General features: G+C 40.9%; 1 protein-coding gene across 5 annotated transcripts in view; it reads right to left on the bottom strand.

The window, feature by feature from the left end:
- Window positions 1-19,036, bottom strand: part of NNT (nicotinamide nucleotide transhydrogenase) — an 89,240-nt gene that overhangs the window by 44,142 nt on the left and 26,062 nt on the right. For all 5 annotated transcript variants that reach the window (XM_043514545.1, XM_038403010.2, XM_038403012.2 and 2 more), the window contains 4 exons: window positions 17,686-17,873; window positions 15,805-15,938; window positions 13,498-13,689; window positions 11,400-11,553 (listed from right to left, as the gene is read on the bottom strand). In XM_043514545.1, the coding sequence (XP_043370480.1) occupies window positions 11,400-11,553; window positions 13,498-13,689; window positions 15,805-15,938; window positions 17,686-17,873 (668 nt within the window). The remainder of the gene's footprint in view (window positions 1-11,399; window positions 11,554-13,497; window positions 13,690-15,804; window positions 15,939-17,685; window positions 17,874-19,036) is intronic.

The following is a 19,036-nucleotide window of genomic DNA, read 5'->3' as shown; positions in this document are numbered from 1 at the left end:
TTTGTTGCCCAATCACTTAGTTTTGTGAGATCTTTCTGAAGTTCTATACAGTCTGCTTTGGTCTTATCTATCTTGAGCAGTTTAGTATCATCTGCAAACTTTGCCACCTCAACGTTTACCCCTTTCTCCAGATCATTTATGAATAAGTTGAATAGGATTGACCCTTGGGGAACACCACTAGTTACCCCTCTCCATTCTGAAAATTTACCATTTACCCTTTGTTCCCTGTCTTTTAACCAGTTCTCAATCCATGAAAGGATTTTCCCTCTTATCCCATGACAACTTAATTTACGTAAGAGCCTTTGGTGAGGGACCTTGTCAAAAGCTTTCTGGAAATCTAAGCACACTATGAACACTGGATCCCCTTGTCCACATGTTTATTGATCCCCTCAAAGACCTCCAATAGATTAGTAATACATGATCTCCCTTTATAGAAACCATGTTGACTTTTGCACAACAATTTATGTTCTTCTATGTGTCTGACAATTTTATTCTTTACTATTGTTCCAACTAATTTGCCCAGTACGGACATTAGACTTACCGGTCTGTAATTGCCAGGATCACCTCTAGAGCCCTTCTTAAATATTGGCGTTACATTAGCTATTTTCCAGTCACTGGGTACAGTAACTGATTTAAAGGACAGGTTACAAACCATAATTAATAGGTCCACAATTTCACATTTGAGTTCTTTCAGAACTCTTGGGTGAATATCATCTGGTCCCGGTGACTTGTTACTGTTACGTTTCTCAATTAATTCTAAAACCTCCTTTAGTGACACTTCATTAAAACCTCCTCAGATTTGTCACTTACAAAAGACGGCTCAGGTTTGGGAATCTCCCTAACATCCTCAGCCATGAAGACTGAAGCAAAGAATTAATTTAGTTTCTCTGCAATGTTTGTTATCTTTAAGTGCTCCTTTTGTATCTCGATTGTCCAGGGGCCCCACTGGTTGTTTAGCAGGCTTCCTGCTTCTGATGTACTAAAAAAACATTTTGTTATTACCTTTTAAGTTTTTGGCTAGTTGTTCTTCAAACGCCTTTTTGGCTTTTCTTATTACATTTAATTTGGCAGTGTTTATGCTCCTTTCTATTTACCTCACTAGATTTGACTTCCACTTTTTAAAAGAAAAGGAGTACTTGTGGCACCTTAGAGACTAACAAATTTATTAGAGCATAAGCTTTCGTGAGCTACAGCTCACTTCATCGGATGCATTTGGTAGAAAAAACAGAGGAGAGATTTATATACACACACACAGAGAGAACCTGAAACAATGGGTTTATCATACACACTGTAAGGAGAGTGATCACTTAAGATAAGTCATCACCAGCCGGGGGGGGGGGGGGGGGGGGACACAATCCTGCTGTCAGGGTGCCAATACCTGAGATGATGGGGCATCCAGGATTTCCAGGTTTATGGATCTTGGGTAGCAGATAGAATACCCCAGGTCGGGGCTCCAGGGGTGTGTCTGTGCGGATTTGTTCTTGTGCTTTTTCAGGGAGTTTCTTGAGCAAATGCTGTAGTTTCTTTTGGTAACTCTCAGTGGGATCAGAGGGTAATGGCTTGTTGAAAGTGGTGTTGGAGAGCTGCCTAGTAGCCTCTTGTTCATACTCCGACCTATTCATGATGACGACAGCACCTCCTTTGTCAGGGTTTTTGATTATGATGTCAGAGTTGTTTCTGAGGCTGTGGATGGCACTGTGTTCTGCATGGCTCAGGTTATGGGGTAAGCGATGCTGCTGACAGCTTGTGCCACACACTCTCAAAGAAACTGCGGAACCACCTGATCAACATCCTCTACAGCAAACAGGGAAAGATTAAGAATGAGCTCTCAAAACTGGATACTCTCATAAAGAACCAACCTTCCACACAAACTTCCTCGTGGCTGGACTTTACAAAAACTAGACAAGCCATTTACAAAACACACTTTGCTTCTCTACAAAATAAAAAGGACACTAAGCTATCTAAACTACTATATGCCACAAGGGGCCACAACAATGATTCCCGTAACCCACCCAGCAATATTGTTAATCTATCCAACTATACTCTTAGCCCAGCAGAAGAATCTCTCCTATCTCGGGGCCTCTCCTTTTGCCCCTCCACCCCCACAAACATGATACAGTTCTGTGGTGACCTAGAATCCTATTTTCGACGTCTCAGACTCAAGGAATATTTCCAAAACACCTCTGACCAACATATTAATGCACAGAGACCTTCCTGCCAACACTACAAAAAAAAGGATTCTGGGTGGACTCCTCCTGAAGGTCGAAACAGCAGCCTGGATTTCTACATAGACTGCTTCCGCCGACGTGCACGAGCTGAAATTGTGGAAAAGCAGCATCGCTTACCCCATAACCTCAGCCATGCAGAACACAGTGCCATCCACAGCCTCAGAAACAACTCTGACATCATAATCAAAAACCCTGACAAAGGAGGTGCTGTCGTCATCATGAATAGGTCGGAGTATGAACAAGAGGCTACTAGGCAGCTCTCCAACACCACTTTCAACAAGCCATTACCCTCTGATCCCACTGAGAGTTACCAAAAGAAACTACAGCATTTGCTCAAGAAAATCCCTGAAAAAGCACAAGAACAAATCCGCACAGACACACCCCTGGAGCCCCGACCTGGGGTATTCTATCTGCTACCCAAGATCCATAAACCTGGAAATCCTGGACGCCCCATCATCTCAGGTATTGGCACCCTGACAGCAGGATTGTCTGGCTATGTAGACTCCCTCCTCAGGCCCTTCGTTACCAGCACTCCCAGCTATCTTCGAGACACCACTGACTTCCTGAGAAAACTACAGTCCATTGGTGATCTTCCTAAAAACACCATCCTAGCCACTATGAATGTAGAAGCCCTCTACACCAACATTCCACACAAAGATGGACTACAAGCCGTCAGGAACAGTATCCCCGAAACTGTCACGGCTAACCTGGTGGCTGAACTTTGTGACTTTGTCCTGACGCATAACTATTTCACATTTGGGGAAAATGTATACCTTCAAATCAGCGGCACTGCGATGGGTACCCGCATGGCCCCACAGTATGCCAACATTTTTATGGCTGACTTAGAACAACGCTTCCTCAGCTCTCGTCCCCTAATGCCCCTACTCTACTTGCGCTACATTGATGACATCTTCATCATCTGGACCCATGGAAAAGAAGCTGTTGAGGAATTCCACCACGATTTCAACAATTTCCATCCCACCATCAACCTCAGCCTGGACCAGTCCTCACAAGAGATCCACTTCCTGGACACTACGGTGCTAATAAGCGATGGTCACATAAACACCACCCTATATCGGAAACCTACTGACCGCTATTCCTACCTACATGCCTCTAGCTTTCATCCAGATCATACCACTCGATCCATTGTCTACAGCCAAGCGCTACGATATAACCGCATTTGCTCCAACCCCTCAGACAGAGACAAACACCTACAAGATCTCTATCATGCATTCCTACAACTACAATACCCACCTGCTGAAGTGAAGAAACAGATTGACAGAGCCAGAAGAGTACCCAGAAGTCACCTACTACAGGACAGGCCCAACAAAGAAAACAACAGAACGCCACTAGCCATCACCTTCAGCCCCCAACTAAAACCTCTCCAACGCATCATCAAGGATCTACAACCTATCCTGAAGGATGACCCATCACTCTCATAGATCTTGGGAAACAGACCAGTCCTTGCTTACAGACAGCCCCCCAATCTGAAGCAAATACTCACCAGTAACCACACACCACACAACAGAACCACTAACCCAGGAACCTATCCTTGCAACAAAGCCCGTTGCCAACTCTGTCCACATATCTATTCAGGGGATACCATCATAGGGCCTAATCACATCAGCCACACTATCAGAGGCTCGTTCACCTGCGCATCTACCAATGTGATATATGCCATCATGTGCCAGCAATGCCCCTCTGCCATGTACATTGGCCAAACTGGACAGTCTCTACGTAAAAGAATGAATGGACACAAATCAGACGTCAAGAATTATAACATTCAAAAACCAGTTGGAGAACACTTCAATCTCTCTGGTCACTCGATCACAGACCTAAGAGTGGCTATACTTCAACAAAAAAGCTTCAAAAACCAGACTCCAAGGAGAGACTGCTGAATTGGAATTAATTTGCAAACTGGATACAATTAACTTAGGCTTGAATAGAGACTGGGAATGGATGAGTCATTACACAAAGAAAAACTATTTCCCCATGGTATTTCTCCCTCCCACCCCACCCCCCACTGTTCCTTTGATATTCTTGTTAACTGCTGGAATTAGCCTACCTTGCTTGTCACCATGAAAGGTTTTCCTCCTCCCCCCCCCCCCCCCCCCCCCCCGCTGCTGGTGATGGCTTATCTTAAGTGATCACTCTCCTTACAGTAAGAAAAGGAGTACTTGTGGCACCTTAGAGACTAACAAATTTATTAGAGCATAAGCTTTCGTGAGCTACAGCTCACTGTAGCTCACGAAAGCTTATGCTCTAATAAATTTGTTAGTCTCTAAGGTGCCACAAGTACTCCTTTTCTTTTTGCGAATACAGACTAACACGGCTGCTACTCTGAAATCTCCTTACAGTGTGTATGATAAACCCATTGTTTCATGTTCTGTGTGTGTGTGTATATAAATCTCTCCTCTGTTTTTTCCACCAAATGCATCCGATGAAGTGAGCTATAGCTCACGAAAGCTTATGCTCTAATAAATTTGTTAGTCTCTAAGGTGCCACAAGTATTCCTTTTCTTTTTGCGAATACAGACTAACACGGCTGCTACTCTGAAACCTGTCACTTTTTAAAAGATGCCTTTTTATCTCTCACTGCTTCTTTTACATGGTTGTTAAGCCACGGTGGCTCTTTTTTTAGTTCTTTTACTGTGTTTTTTAATATGGGGTATACAATTAAGTTGAGCCTTTATTATGGTGTCCTTGAAAAGTGTCCATGAGGCTTGCAGGGATTTCACTCTAGTCACTGTACCTTTTAATTTCTGTTGAACTAACCTCCTCATTTTTGCATAGCTCTCCTTTCTGAAATTTAATGCCACAGTGTTGGGCTGTTGAGGTGTTCTTCCCACCACAGGAATGTTAAATGTTATTATATTATAGTCCTCTTGCCCTCCACTCAGGACTAGATCGAGAGTTGTCTCTTCCCTTGTGGGTTTCTGTACCAGCTGCTCCAAGAAGCAGTCATTTAAAGTATTGAGAAATTTTGTCTCTGCATTTCGTCCTGAGGAACATGTACCCAGTCAATATGGGGATAAATGAAATCCCCCACTATTATTTAGTTCATTATTATCTCTCAAATCTCCCTTAGCATTTCATTGTCACTATCACTGTCCTGGTCAGGTGGTCAATTATTGATCCCTACTGTTATATTCTTATTTGAGCATGGAACTACTATCCATAGAGATTCTATGGAAAACGTGGATTCATTTAAGATTTTTATTTCATTTGATTCTACATTTTCTTTCACATATAGTGCCACTCCTTCCCCCTCACCCCCCGCACGACCTGTTCTGTTCTTCCGATATATTTTGTACCCCAGAATGATTGTTGTTAGGATATAGATATTCAGGACTCTCTGTAAAGGCCTATACTCTAAGAATTTAAGTGTATTCTTATCACTTACCTAGTTATAGAGGTATAAAAGAAAGAATAAAAATCACTGTCTGCCGGTGTAAGGTCATTCTCTTACTGTGACAGTATGAGGCCCTGTGCTTAGGCTAAGATCTTTGGCTAAGCAGCAGAGACAGCCATAAGCTGGGAAGCGAATGATCAGATCCTCACATTCCAAACTAGTCATATTGAAATAAGGTGCTACTGGGCTGTTAGGAATACAATCCTGTCCTGATAATGCCTATCATCTCCAGAGAAAGGGAAGTGCCTAGAAGATGTAAAAGGAAACTTAGTTTGATAGCATCCTGTCTGGCAAGAACTCACTTATCAATAGCTGGGATGTGAAATCCTCATTTCTTTAAAAAGAAAAGGAGTACTTCTGGCACCTTAGAGACTAACAAATTTATTAGAGCATAAGCTTTCGTGAGCTACAGCTCACTTCATCGGATCCGATGAAGTGAGCTGTAGCTCACGAAAGCTTATGCTCTAATAAATTTGTTAGTCTCTAAGGTGCCAGAAGTACTCCTTTTCTTTTTGCGAATACAGACTAACACGGCTGCTACTCTGAAACCCCTCATTTCTTTGTTGTTCTATCACTGTAGTCCCCATCTCCCTGTTGTTTGTCTGTATAATCTCTGTCTGGTTCTGTGACTGTTTCTGTCTGCTGTACAATTAATTTTGCTGGGAGTGAACTAATTAAGGTGGTGGGATATAATTGGTTAAATAATCATGTTACAATATGTTAGGATTGGTTAGTTAAATTTCAGTAAAATGACTGGTTAAGGTATAGCTAAGCAGAACTCAAATTTTACTATATAGTCTGCAGTCAATCATGAAGTGTGGGGGGGGGGAAATGAGAACAGGGAATGGGGGTGGGGAAATTGGAATCATGTTTAGCTAAGGACAGGAATGGGAACAGAAACACAGGTAAGGCTCTGTGGTGTCAGAGCTGGGAGGGGGATGCTAAAGAAGGAAACTGGAATCATGCTTGCTGGAAGTTCACCCCAATAAACATTGAATTGTTTGCACCTTTGGACTTCGGGTATTGTTGCTCTCTGTTCATGCGATAAGGACCAGGGAAGTAAGTGGGTGAAGGAATAAGCCCCCTAATAATTGTGTCCCATTGATTGTCCTCACTCCACCAGGTTTCTGTGATCCCTATTATATCAATATCCTCCTTTAACATGAGACACTCTAGTTCACCCATCTTATTATTTAGACTTCTAGCATTTGTGTACAAGCACTTTAAAAACTTGTCACTGTTTATTTGTCTGCCCTTTTCTGATGTGTCAGATTCTTTATCCTCTTCCATCCTCTCCTCCTGACTAAAACCTAGAGAATCTCTATCAATAGACTCTCCTCTAAAAGAAGTCTCTGTCCAATCCACGTGCGCCCCCGCAGCAATTGGCTTTCCCCCATCTCTTAGTTTAAAAACTGCTCTGCAACCTTTTTAATGTTAAGTGCCAGCAGTTTGGATCCACTTTGGTTTAGGTGGAGCCCAACCTTCCTGAATAGGCTCCCCCATCCCAAAAGCGTCCCCAGTTCCTAATACATCTAAACCCCTCCTGTCTATACCATCGTCTCATCCATGCATTGAAACTCTGAAGCTCTGCCTGCCTACCTGGCCCTGCCTGTGGAACTGGAAGTATTTCTGAGAATGCCACCACAGAGGTCCTGGATTTCAGTCTCTTTCCTAGCAGCCTAAACTTGGCGTCCAGGACTTCTCTTCTACCCTTCCCTACGTCATTGGTACCTACATGTACCACAACCACGTGCACCTCCCCAGCACTACACATAAGTCTATCTAGATGCCTTGAGAAATCTGCAACCTTCACACCAGGCAGGCAAGCCCCCATACGGTTCTCCCGGTCATCACAAACCCACAAACATATCTATGTTTCTAATGATCAAATCTCCCATTACGAACACCTGCCTTTTTCTAATGACCGGCGTTCCCTCCCCTGGATAGGTAACCTCAGTGCGAGAGGATACCCCAACATCATTTGGAAGGAGGGCCCCAACTATGGGAAGGTTTCCCTCTGCTCCCGTAGACTGCTCTCATTCTCTGGGCCTTTCATCCTCCTTAACAGCGCAGAGGCTGTCTGACCAGAGGTGGGACAAATCTACAGTCTCCCGGAAAGCCTCATCAACATACCTCTCTGCCTCCTTTAGCTCCAGTTCTGCCACTCTGGCCTCCAAAGCCTGTACATGGTCTCAGAGGGCCAGGAGCTCCTTTCACCGAATGCACACATATGCCAGCTGCCCACAGGACAGGTAATCATACATGCTATACCGAGTGCAATAAACAGGATAGCCCCCATTCTGCTGCTGGGCTTCTGCCTCCATTCTCTCCTACAGCTACCTAGGTTAATAATAGGGTTTTTGTTTAAATCAAGATGTTTTGATTTAGATGTTTATAGTCTAGTTTAAAGGTTTTAAAGAATGGCAACTGTACCTTGCCCCCTTTCCACTTCCCTTCCAAACTCGCTCTCGAAATTCCCTGTTAGCAGTCCCTGGTTGCTTGCTCACTGCTTTATAAAGCCCTGGCCTTCTTGATAGCCCCACCCCCTGACTAAGGCTCAGCCAATGAACAGAGGCCTGAAATGCAGGCCTACATTGAAAAGTGACTAATTATGGAAACATGTGGTTCCAGTTTGTTATCTAGAATAAATCTGCACAGTTTACAGAAATAAAAGGTTCTTGTAATGGACACTCCAAGCAAATGGCACATGGGATGTGAAAATCAGATGGTTGTCAAAGAGAACTGTGACAGAGTGTTGACCTAGACAGTAAGAGAGACCTGCAATCAGAAGGGACAAGGGAACATCTCTCCCAATCTGACCAGACCATGAATAGCCAACTGCATCACCCCTGATGCACTCCTGATGACTCATGCAGGAAATAGCACTGGCTGTGCACCCCTTGTTTTGCTGAAAATTATTTCTTGTGATGAAAGACAACAGGAAATGCTAAGATCTGAAGACCAAGGAAGATTGCTGCCTTGCTGTGTAAAAGGTGAATGGAAGCCCATTATTCCTTCTGGCAGATCCAGCCCTAAACATGAGCCAAGAGAACAAGGTCCAGAGGGCCCTCACCCTCCGCTCCTTCCCAGTGCTAAAAAAGACATGGTGAACTCCCAGGAGGAAAGAATGGGGGAAATGCCATCCTCTTCAAACCGACAACCAGAAACAATGGAACAAGTCAATCTCAACCAGACTGCACTGGACTCACTATTTAAACTAAGTTACCCAATAGCTGGTAACGGCTCTCTCTAAAATAGTAATGCCCACTTGGAGACTCCTTGATTAGTAAATCATTAACCCAGCAGTTATAGTTATATGAGAGTAATTATAGCTTATCAGCTCAAAGGCTACTTTGAAATTTAAGTTGGCAAATCCAATAAGACTTTAACTGTCTGTGTCAGCCCAGGTGTTGGGAGGAGTTCATCTCAAGTTATTACTACTGTCCAGATTGCAAGTGTACTTATAGCTTAGAATTCTGTACAATGGGAGTAAAGCATTTGTGACAGATATGACAATATCTTGGACAAACCTGACTGAATTAAATTAAAATTAATTCAATAAGGTTTAAGTACTGTAGGAGCCCACTACATTAAAAATACAAATATTTATGTACTATTGAGGGATTGTATGTAACTTCTTTTAAGGGGTTATGAAAATGCACTCGCTCCAATTATGTAAGAAATCAGCCTTCAGAAGTTTCCCCCAGAAGGGGAAACCCATTGTCTGGCTGATTACCTATTCATGGTGTCTTCAGAGACCCAAACTGGATAAAGGAGGGACTCTCTGACTCACGAGTATGCTTATTCTGAGGCGAAGCTGTGATGAACCTCTGACCACAGAAAAACCCCTGGGTGGGGTCTGAAGGACTGTTCACCAGACAGAGCCCTGGTTTGAGTAGGGAGGTGATCTCCGATAAACTTATTACCATGCCTGTATGTTCTTTTATTATTGTTAATGTTTTCTCTGTAATGCTTTTACCTTAAGAATACATGTGCTTGCTTAGAAAGCGCTGTGTGATAGCTGAACTGTAGGCAGCTATACGGTCTACTGTCTCTGAAGCAGGTAGCGTAGGGAGCCGGAGTTTCTTGGAGAGGTCACAGTACAGGAAGGGACCTGTGCAGTTGGGAAATACCCCAGTCAAGACAGAGAGAGACGTGGATCTCTGCCCAAGAGAGGTAACAGCTGAGGAGCAGGGAGCCAAGAGCAAGTGCTCTTGCTGGGCCATGAAGGGAAATACAGATGCAGCTGCCCTGAACAGTGACAGCATTGAGCTAAAAATCAAGTACAGTTTTGTGTGTGAATTTAATCAGATCTGTGGACCTGAAGGGAGGCTCTGCAGGTGCTGATCTTTATTAACAAACATGCTCTCTGGATTTTTCTTATGCACACAGACAAAGCTACACTGGTAGAAGAGCTTTCTACCTTAGGAAAGATAGTGCTGAATGTGGTGTCTCTCCTGTTTTGATTAAATACAAAAGCTAAATAAGAGTATCACAATCATGCTGAAATTCTGTTGCAATACTTAAACCATGAGTTTTAAAGAAGAAAAGAAAAGAAACATAGCAATTACATATTCTGAATTCCTTAACAGGCTAATGTACAATATTGGTGCATGTAAAATGCTAATTGAAAATCTACTGGCAACTCCTGTTGCCTGCTGCTTATTCTTCAAAAATAAACACTTGTTCCCAATACTTAGCAAAGATGGTGGCCAATCAGTGTCTCTTATTGTCCAGAAAAGCGTGAAAAAAATCCACTTCCGAAAAAGAACTCAAACACACACTCCAAGGACTTTGCTGGAATACTAAGTATTTCACAAATTCTTAATTAAGTAAGCCAAACATACACACATGCATGCCTAATTACTCTGGACTATTTGAGATGTTGATATACCTGCATTTCTGGTGAGATTCTTTAAGTTTTGTTCTCCAGGAAACAATTATTGCATTGTTTTTACACTAAATCAGCAATCAACCGGTTAGAACTAGTTACTAATGGAATGATTAAAGTTACTATTTTTCATTAAGAACTTGTCTACATAGTTATGCCCAGGAAAATTCAAGTGAATTAACTTTTAAAGTGGATTAGTTACACTGCATCCTGTGTGGATGCTCTTATTCAGAATTAAAGTGATCTTAATTCAGTTCATCTTGATTTACTTCCAAAGTGAATTAAGATAAACTACTTTCCCCATAAAAAGAAAAAGGAGTACTTGTGGCACCTTAGAGACTAACAAATTTACTTGAGCATAAGCTTTCGTGAGCTACAGCTCACTTCATCGGATGCATTCAGTGGAAAATACAGTGGGGAGATTTATATACATAGAGAAAATGAAACAATGGGTGTTACCATACACGCTGTAACGAGAGTGATCAGGTAAGGTGAGCTATTACCAGCAGGAGGGCTCTAATAATATGGTAATAGCTGGTAATAGCTCACCTTACCTGATCACTCTCGTTACAGCGTGTATGGTAACACCCATTGTTTCATGTTCTCTATGTATATAAATCTCCCCACTGTATTTTCCACTGAATGCATCCGATGAAGTGAGCTGTAGCTCACGAAAGCTTATGCTCAAATACATGTTAGTCTCTAAGGTGCCACAAGTTCTCCTTTTCTTTTTGTGGATACAGACTAACAGCTGCTACTCTGAATACTTTCCCCATGTATACAAGCCTAAGTTCCCAAGAGGCTGAATTTAGCACACAACACGCTGACACTGCAACTACATCCAGAGTTACGTGACTAAGTTCCCTCACCTGCAGTGTATGCTGATGCAGTAGTCATAGTTTTTCTAAAAGGTGTGATTGTGGCTGCCTTCTCAGCTTCTAGCTCAGCCACACTCTTCTGTTTCACAGGGACTCCCTGAGGAATGTTGTTTGGTGGAGGTGCTGGAAAAATCACCTTGCCATCCTGTCAATACAAAAAGTTACAGTTACCGCTAGAATGACAGATGGCTTGCCCAGCTGGTCATTGCTGCTTGTTCAAAAAATAAATTCTTTAGACAAGAGAGTCAAGATCCAAATCAAAGAATGATGGGTGAAAATCTGGTTTGTGGCTTGTCAAATAAGAGTCATAATTATTAATAGAATGGTCTTCATAACAAATATCTTTTCAGTCAAAGCTAAAGATTATTGTTCGGGACAGTGGAACCAGAGGTGGGCAGGGGCTAGAACCCCCGTAATGGAAATATTGAAGGGGCTGATGTATGTTTCTTCCCTCCCTGCCCCCCCAAATATCTCAGAGGCAAGGGCAGGATCCAGCTAGGTTTCTGACCCAGAGGGGCTGGTACCCGAGATTGGGCCGGCCATCAGGAAGCAGGTAGAAACAATTCTCTTCTCCCTGTTTTCCAACCACTACAGGTCCTGGCAGAGACACTCAGCCTGAGGGAGGGCAGGAATGTGTGTGCCAGCCATTGGGGTGGGGAGCCAGGGCACCAGGCACCAGCCACTGAGGAACTGCCATACAAACAGAAGTAGGAATTTCCAGGTCATCCCTCACCAGCCTGGAGCCGGTTCCCCCGCCACATCCAGTCTCAGTAGCTTCCCTCGCTCCCCCTCTTGTCCCTCCCCTTCCCCACTAACAGTAGCATCTCCCCACCCCCATTATTATTTATTCATAGAATTAACATTGTGCTAGGCACCTGAGAGAGTATATTATACTAGCAGCTAGAATTCCCAATCAATATCAGGGCCCCACTATGCTAGGCACTGTGCAACATACAGTAAGAGCTTTGCTCTTTGCTAAAGAACTTACAATCTAAATACACAAGACAAACAAGGGACAGGAGGGCAAACAGAAGTACAGAGAGGTTAAGCAACCTGCCTAAGGTCATACAGCATGTCAGTAGTAAAGCGGGCAATAGTCTCCTGACTATCTGCCCATTGCCTTATCTAAGCCATGTTGTCTCTCAAACATAGAGTCAGACATATTTCCTGCCCAGAGGAGTCTCTCTTGATTACGTGTACTGTTAAGCACACGTTAGGACAAAAAAAGCACAATATAGTATCTATATACAACTCATTCCCTTCCCAGCTAAAGTTGGAATATGAGGAAAACTAATTCAAGGTCTTATGCCAGGTTCTAGGGGACAGACACCAATATCACAATGAACTATCCCTCTCATTTAAATGTTCCATAAGATCACAAATGAGGCACATTAATATGGAAAGAGGAGAAATTTGCATTACCATTGCCGATGCTGGACCTGTTCTATGAATAAATTAAGGCCTTCAAGTTTCCTTTGGCTTTGACCTATGCTAAAAAACAACTTGAATGGACACTGTCTACTTGATCTATTTTTAAATGTAATGTTAAAATTCTATTTCTGCTAGAGCTCCCTTCAAGTAGAATCTCCTAATTCTTATTTGTTTAAGTTCCTTAAAAATAGATTTTAGAAGTTTTATTTTTATTTTATTTTTCTGCTCCCTTTGGGATACTTATAAGGATCTTTTCAGCAAGGGGAAAACTGACTATAAATGCGAACAGAATAAATGTCTACTCAAAAGTATTGTCAAAATTCACAAAGCAAGCAAACAAAAAATACAGAAAAACATTTTTGTTTTTTGCAGTTACAGAAATCTTAGCCTTTTCTGTTAAGTGTAGTAGGCACAGCATTTTCAGATAAATGTGATTTTCAAATTGATGGTGGCCCTTTAATAAAAAAGTAGTGATAACACAATCATTGCACAGACCAGAGGAATGTTTACCATGAACACAAAAATAAGGCTGTGTTTCATAAGCTACACATAAAAGCAAGCAAATATTTACCTCCTTAGGTTGGATTTAAGGAGATTTCAATGATAAGTCCAGGAAGTAAACAAAAATACGTTATAAAGATATAGTATGCTGACTTACCTTCATTACCACAGTGCCTCTAACAACATGGTCTAGAGTGCCATAGTCAAACTGGTCCTTCAGATCGAAGTAGAAGTTTTCCTTATCAGGACTTATAGCCTTTAGAAGTTTGGTAACATTGTTGGAGTACAGAGTACTGGCCTGGGTAGCCATTCTACTTGGAAGGTCTGTGTAACCTATATGTGTAACTCCCTAAATAAAACAAGTGAAATATTTAAAAGTCCAGTATAATTCTCAGAAGAAACAGTGTTTCTAAACATCCCATACCTTTCTGGATGTGCATATCGAGTAGTAAGTTTAGTTTTAGTACAGGTTTGTATAGATATTAATGAGTTACAAAACAAACTGTTGCATTAAGATTTACATTTATTGTTTGTGTTTTTTACCAACAGTGTTTATATCACAACATGAGTAAATACATCCACTTTGCACACCATTAGGATTAAGCCTGAATGTTAAGAGGGACGCACTACCTGAACATTTTTTCATCTCTAATTTCAAAAATACTCTCTTATAACTTCAGGTACTTTAAGCAGCCAGATAAGAGGTGGACGGAATAGCCTATTAAGTCTTTTCAGTCTTTTGGGAGAGTGTTAAGGGTGTGTTCCCAGACTGATGAGGGGATGGGAAGGAGCTTTTTTGTAGTTGGTTGTCTAGCTGAGTCGAGTTATTTGTCCTTGGCTATATTTGCTTTTATAATCACAATCATAAAATTGTGGGGCTGAAGGGACCTTAAGAGGTCATCTAGTCCATTCCCCCATGCTGAGGCAGGATCAAGTATAACTACACCATCCTTGACAAGTGTTTGTCTAACATGATCTTAAAAATCTCCAGTAATGGGGATTCCACAATCTCCTTTCGTAACCTATTCCAGTACTCAGCTATTCTATAGTTAGATAGTTTTTCCTAACATCTAACCTAAATCTCGCTTGCTGCGAACTAAGCAGATTACTTCTTGACCTACTTTCAGTTGATATGGAGCACAATTGATCACCATTGTCTTTATGACAGCGTTTAACATACCTGACTATTAGACTATTATAAGGTCGCCCTTCAGACTTCTTTTCTCAAGACTAAATATGCCCCCCTCCCTTCTTTTTTAACCTTTCCTCATAGGTCAAGTTTTCTAAACCTTTTATAATTTTTTTTGCTTTCCTTTGGACTGCCTTCAGTACATCCACATTTTTCTTAGAGCGTGGCACCTAAAACTGGACAAAATACTCCAGCAGAGGACTTACCATGTCTAGTAAGCAGTACAATTACCTCCCATGTCTTAGCTACAACAATCTTTGTTAATTCACTCCCGAATGATATTAGCCTTTTTTTGCAACTGCATTTCATTGTTAGCTCATGTTCAATTTGTGATCTACTATAACTCCCAGATCTTTTTCTGCAGTACTACTTCCTGGCCAGTTATTTCCCATTTTGTATTTGTGTATTTGATTTTTCCTTCCTAAGTGTGGTACTAAATGTTGCAATGTTTAAGTTAGTTTCAGGGTGCTTAGAACCTTTGAATATGTATCATTTTATTGTTCAATTCTAAAGAAATAAAATAATTTAACTTCTAAGACTATGAAGACATATTTCTGTTCTGTGAAACTGAAGTCTGCCAAAGAAATGTAAATTATATTCATTACCAAAAGAAAAAATAGTTAGTATCAATTTTCAACAGAACACAACATTTAACTGAAATAGTCAAATTACTTAACCTACCAAATTAGACAGATTTGGTCTTTTGAATTAGGTATCCCAAAACAAGTTGAGTTAAATACAGAAGGGGAAAAAAATATTAGGCTATGGCTACTTTACAGCTTATGTTGATACAAGTTATATCACTTAGGGATGTGAATAAGCCACCCCGAGCGACCCAAGTTACACCGACTTAAGTGCTGGTGTGGACAACGTAATATTGGCAGGATGGCTTCTCCTACCAACAAGGCTACTGCCACTTGTGGGGCTAAAGTAATTAAGTTGACAGGAGAGCTCTCCCACTGGCATAAAGCATCTGCACTAGCTGTGCCACTGTAAGCTCTGTAATGTAGCCATAGCCTTTGCCACAGCTGAGGCAGATAAGTCTAGGAAACATGATCTGTTTAAAGGCAATCCTTCTTGAGCAGGCCTTGAATTACATTTGTCTTTTAAAAATATGACTGGTGACAAAATGTTAGTCTTATATCTTTTTTTTTTTTAAGCCTATATGGTAGACCAGGAAGCTACACATTTTTAGTGTTTAGTTTATAAGCTATGGAGTCCTCAAACTACATGCACTCTTATAAATCCAGAACAGCTGCATAAGAAAGCCCATACCTTGTGTACAAAAAGCTCTCCTGGTTTAGTAGTTTCAAAATTTCCTCCTGCTTCTGAAGCTAAATCCACAACAACTGAACCTTCTTTCATTGATTCAATCATGTCTTTACGAAACAAGATAGGAGCTTTTTTACCTGGTAAGACAAGAAAACAGTGTGCTACACTTAAGTGTCACATCCTGTGACTAATACCCAAGGGCCAAATTCTCCCCTCAGAGAAATATACCTATCTGCATATAGTTACCACACAACTCAACAGAAATTGTATGTGAACATTAAGGAGAGAATTTGGTCTCTAATTTGAATGTTTTCAAACTCATATGATCTACATTTGTGTGTATTTGCAGAGAGAAAAGATAGTATAATTTTTTCCTCAAATAAGTGTAAAACCTCCTCATGACCCCTCAAGAAATAATAAAATGCTGTTCTCCCAAAAGCACATTTTTCCTTAGGTAAAAAACAATGTTAGAAGATGCTATTCTGCATTTAGTTTTATTTTATTTATCTTTGGGATATGACCTGCAAATTTACCTTTGAAAAAAACCAAAAGTATTTCTAAAGTGCCTCTGGTCTCCAAATACAAGCAGCAATAGGATCTAGGAGGATTGTCATCCCTATTCATTCCAGGTATATGGTTTCTGCAGAAGTTAGGCCTGGATCCTGCAAAGGGATTCAGCCAGTGGAATCCCAATAAATCCAGCCAAACTCTGTGCAAGTGAGTCTCTTTATGCAATAGGGGCCTTAAAAGAGCAACTTCAAACTTATTTAAGCGAGATAATGCATTTATTTCTGGATTTTTCTTATGTAAGCAAATAATGAAATACTCTATTGACAAGAACTGAAGGTAAGGAAGGTCTATGAGGAGAAATTTCAGATCTCACGGCTGAAGTCACACCCAACAATCATCAATGCCACACACAAATGGTTAAAAGAATATTAAGGTTGCAAAACAAAGAACTCTAATTGCTTGTCCATGCAACCTTAAACTCTGATCCCCCTTGTTTCGATTCAAATTTTAATTACATGATCACAAGCTACTATTGCAGCATGATTTGTCTTATTCACTGCACATGTTCCAGAGTCAATTAGGCAGGAGTCCTGCAGAGCCTTACCTCATTTAGTGCAAATTCCTTTTATATTTACAATAACATAAAGATAGTACATACATTGAAGTCAATAGACTTCATGTTTACACCAGTGTTACAGAGCATAATTTGGCCACCAACATCTAGGTTGGATAGTACAGAATGAATCAAAATAATTTTAGTTATGTTATATGTACAAAGAATATGTGAGTTGTGTTTAAAAGGAGAAATATTTAAATTAAATTAATCTGCACAGAGATTTTTTAATTCTGACTGATAAAAAAAATTGTACATTTTCCCAATACCTAATTATTTTCTAGCAAGACTGAAGGAACTTCACCGAATCTAGAGTCCTGAGGCTGGTGAAGAGTGCTGAGTGGCAAAATAGTACATAAGATAGAATCACCAAGGTGAAAGACAGAGAGCCATCCCAGAAAGGTCTAAGGACCAGGAACTCCAACAGCAAAGGAGGCCCCTCTAACAAGAAAGTCCTTGATAAGGAAGGAATAGTGCAGCATAATTTGCTGGTTACTCCCCTCTGGACTGAACATCTGTTTTACACAAGGCATCAGCTGTGGGAAAGACAAATATGGCAACCTCTTCAAGAACTGGAACCCACCAACAGAAGAAGAGGGACAGATTTATGTAAAGCTGAATTACCAACAGCCTTCTGCTCCCTCGCACTGGAGTCAAGATAGCCCCAAAGATGCACAAACTTACCTGAGGTTAGTGGAGATTGAATATTAAAAGTATTCAGAGCAGAAGAGGAAAACATGTCTGCTGCATTGGTGACATACCAGGAATAAGAGCTGTACTGATGATGATGTCAACTTCTTGGCATTGTTTGGCAAAAAGTTGCATTTCAGCTTCAATAAACTCTTTGGACATTTCTTTTGCGTACCCGCCTTGCCCCTCTCCAGATTCCTTTAAATCTACTTCTAAAGGCTCAGCACCAAGAGATTTGAATTGCTCCAAAGCTGCAGCTCTAAAGGTTTAGACAAAATACAGACCACAGAAAAGTCAAGTCAGCTTTTGTAGTGACAATTCAATCCATCCAGGATTTTATTGGAGACCCTTATAGTATCAATCAGAGAGGAAGAGCACAGAGAGAAAGTATGATCCAATGACCAGTTACTCCTCTGTAAAATGGGCATAACAGCATTTTAGTAAATGACAAGGATGTTTGAGGATACATACATTAAAAATCGTGAGGCACTCATACTATTATAATAGAGAACATAATCACCCCAGATTGCAGTTGTTCCTACACTCACAATCTTATTATTGCAGGATTTTATTAACATCAGGGGGCAGCACAGTGCAAAATATAAAGTTTTCAGAGACCACTTTCCAATTTCAATATAATCTCAACATGCAAGGAATTATGCACACAAATCCTTGCACATCAAGATGAAAATATTCAGCTTGCTGAGCACATGTATTTTGAAAACTTGGAAAGTTTAAAATGGAATTTAATTTCTGCATCTGAGAAACAATCCATTGGGAAGAATGCTTGCTTATCCTCCTCCCCTGTCTCACACACACTTTATATAATCAATTGTTATTTTTAAATGTAATGGATTGAAAGCTGTTTCCATAATCAGAGAGCTTCTGCCAGAATTTTTGCAGCATTTCACTCCATACAAAAATTGATAAGTATTCATTTTATTTCTTCAATTTTGACAAAAGGTATATCCAAGCCTTAGGTGCTTGAAAACATAACCAGATACACAATATTACTACCAATATAACATATAAGGTCTAGAAAATAGACCTATGAGAAAAGACTGAAAAAATTGGATTTGTTTAGTGCTCTCTTTTCCAGACAGAGGGGACATGATAACAGTTTTCAAGTACATAAGAAGTTGTTACAAGGAAGAGAGAGAAAAATTGTTCTTCTTACCCTCAGAGGATAGGACAAGCAGCAATGGGCTTAAATTGCATAAGGGAGGTTTAGGTTGGACATTAGGAAAAACTTCCTAACTGTCACTTCCTAACAGGGTGGTTAAGCGCTGGAATAAATTGCCTAGGGAGATTGTGGAATCTCCATCATTGGAGATTTTTAAGAGCAGGTTAGGAAAACATGTGCCAAGATGATTCTTAGTCATGCCATGGTGTAGGGGACTGGACTGTATGACCTCTCGAGGT

Source organism: Dermochelys coriacea, chromosome 5, assembly GCF_009764565.3.
Source record: "Dermochelys coriacea isolate rDerCor1 chromosome 5, rDerCor1.pri.v4, whole genome shotgun sequence".
NCBI lineage: Eukaryota > Metazoa > Chordata > Testudines > Dermochelyidae > Dermochelys > Dermochelys coriacea.
This window is presented reverse-complemented; position numbering and strand designations above follow the sequence as displayed.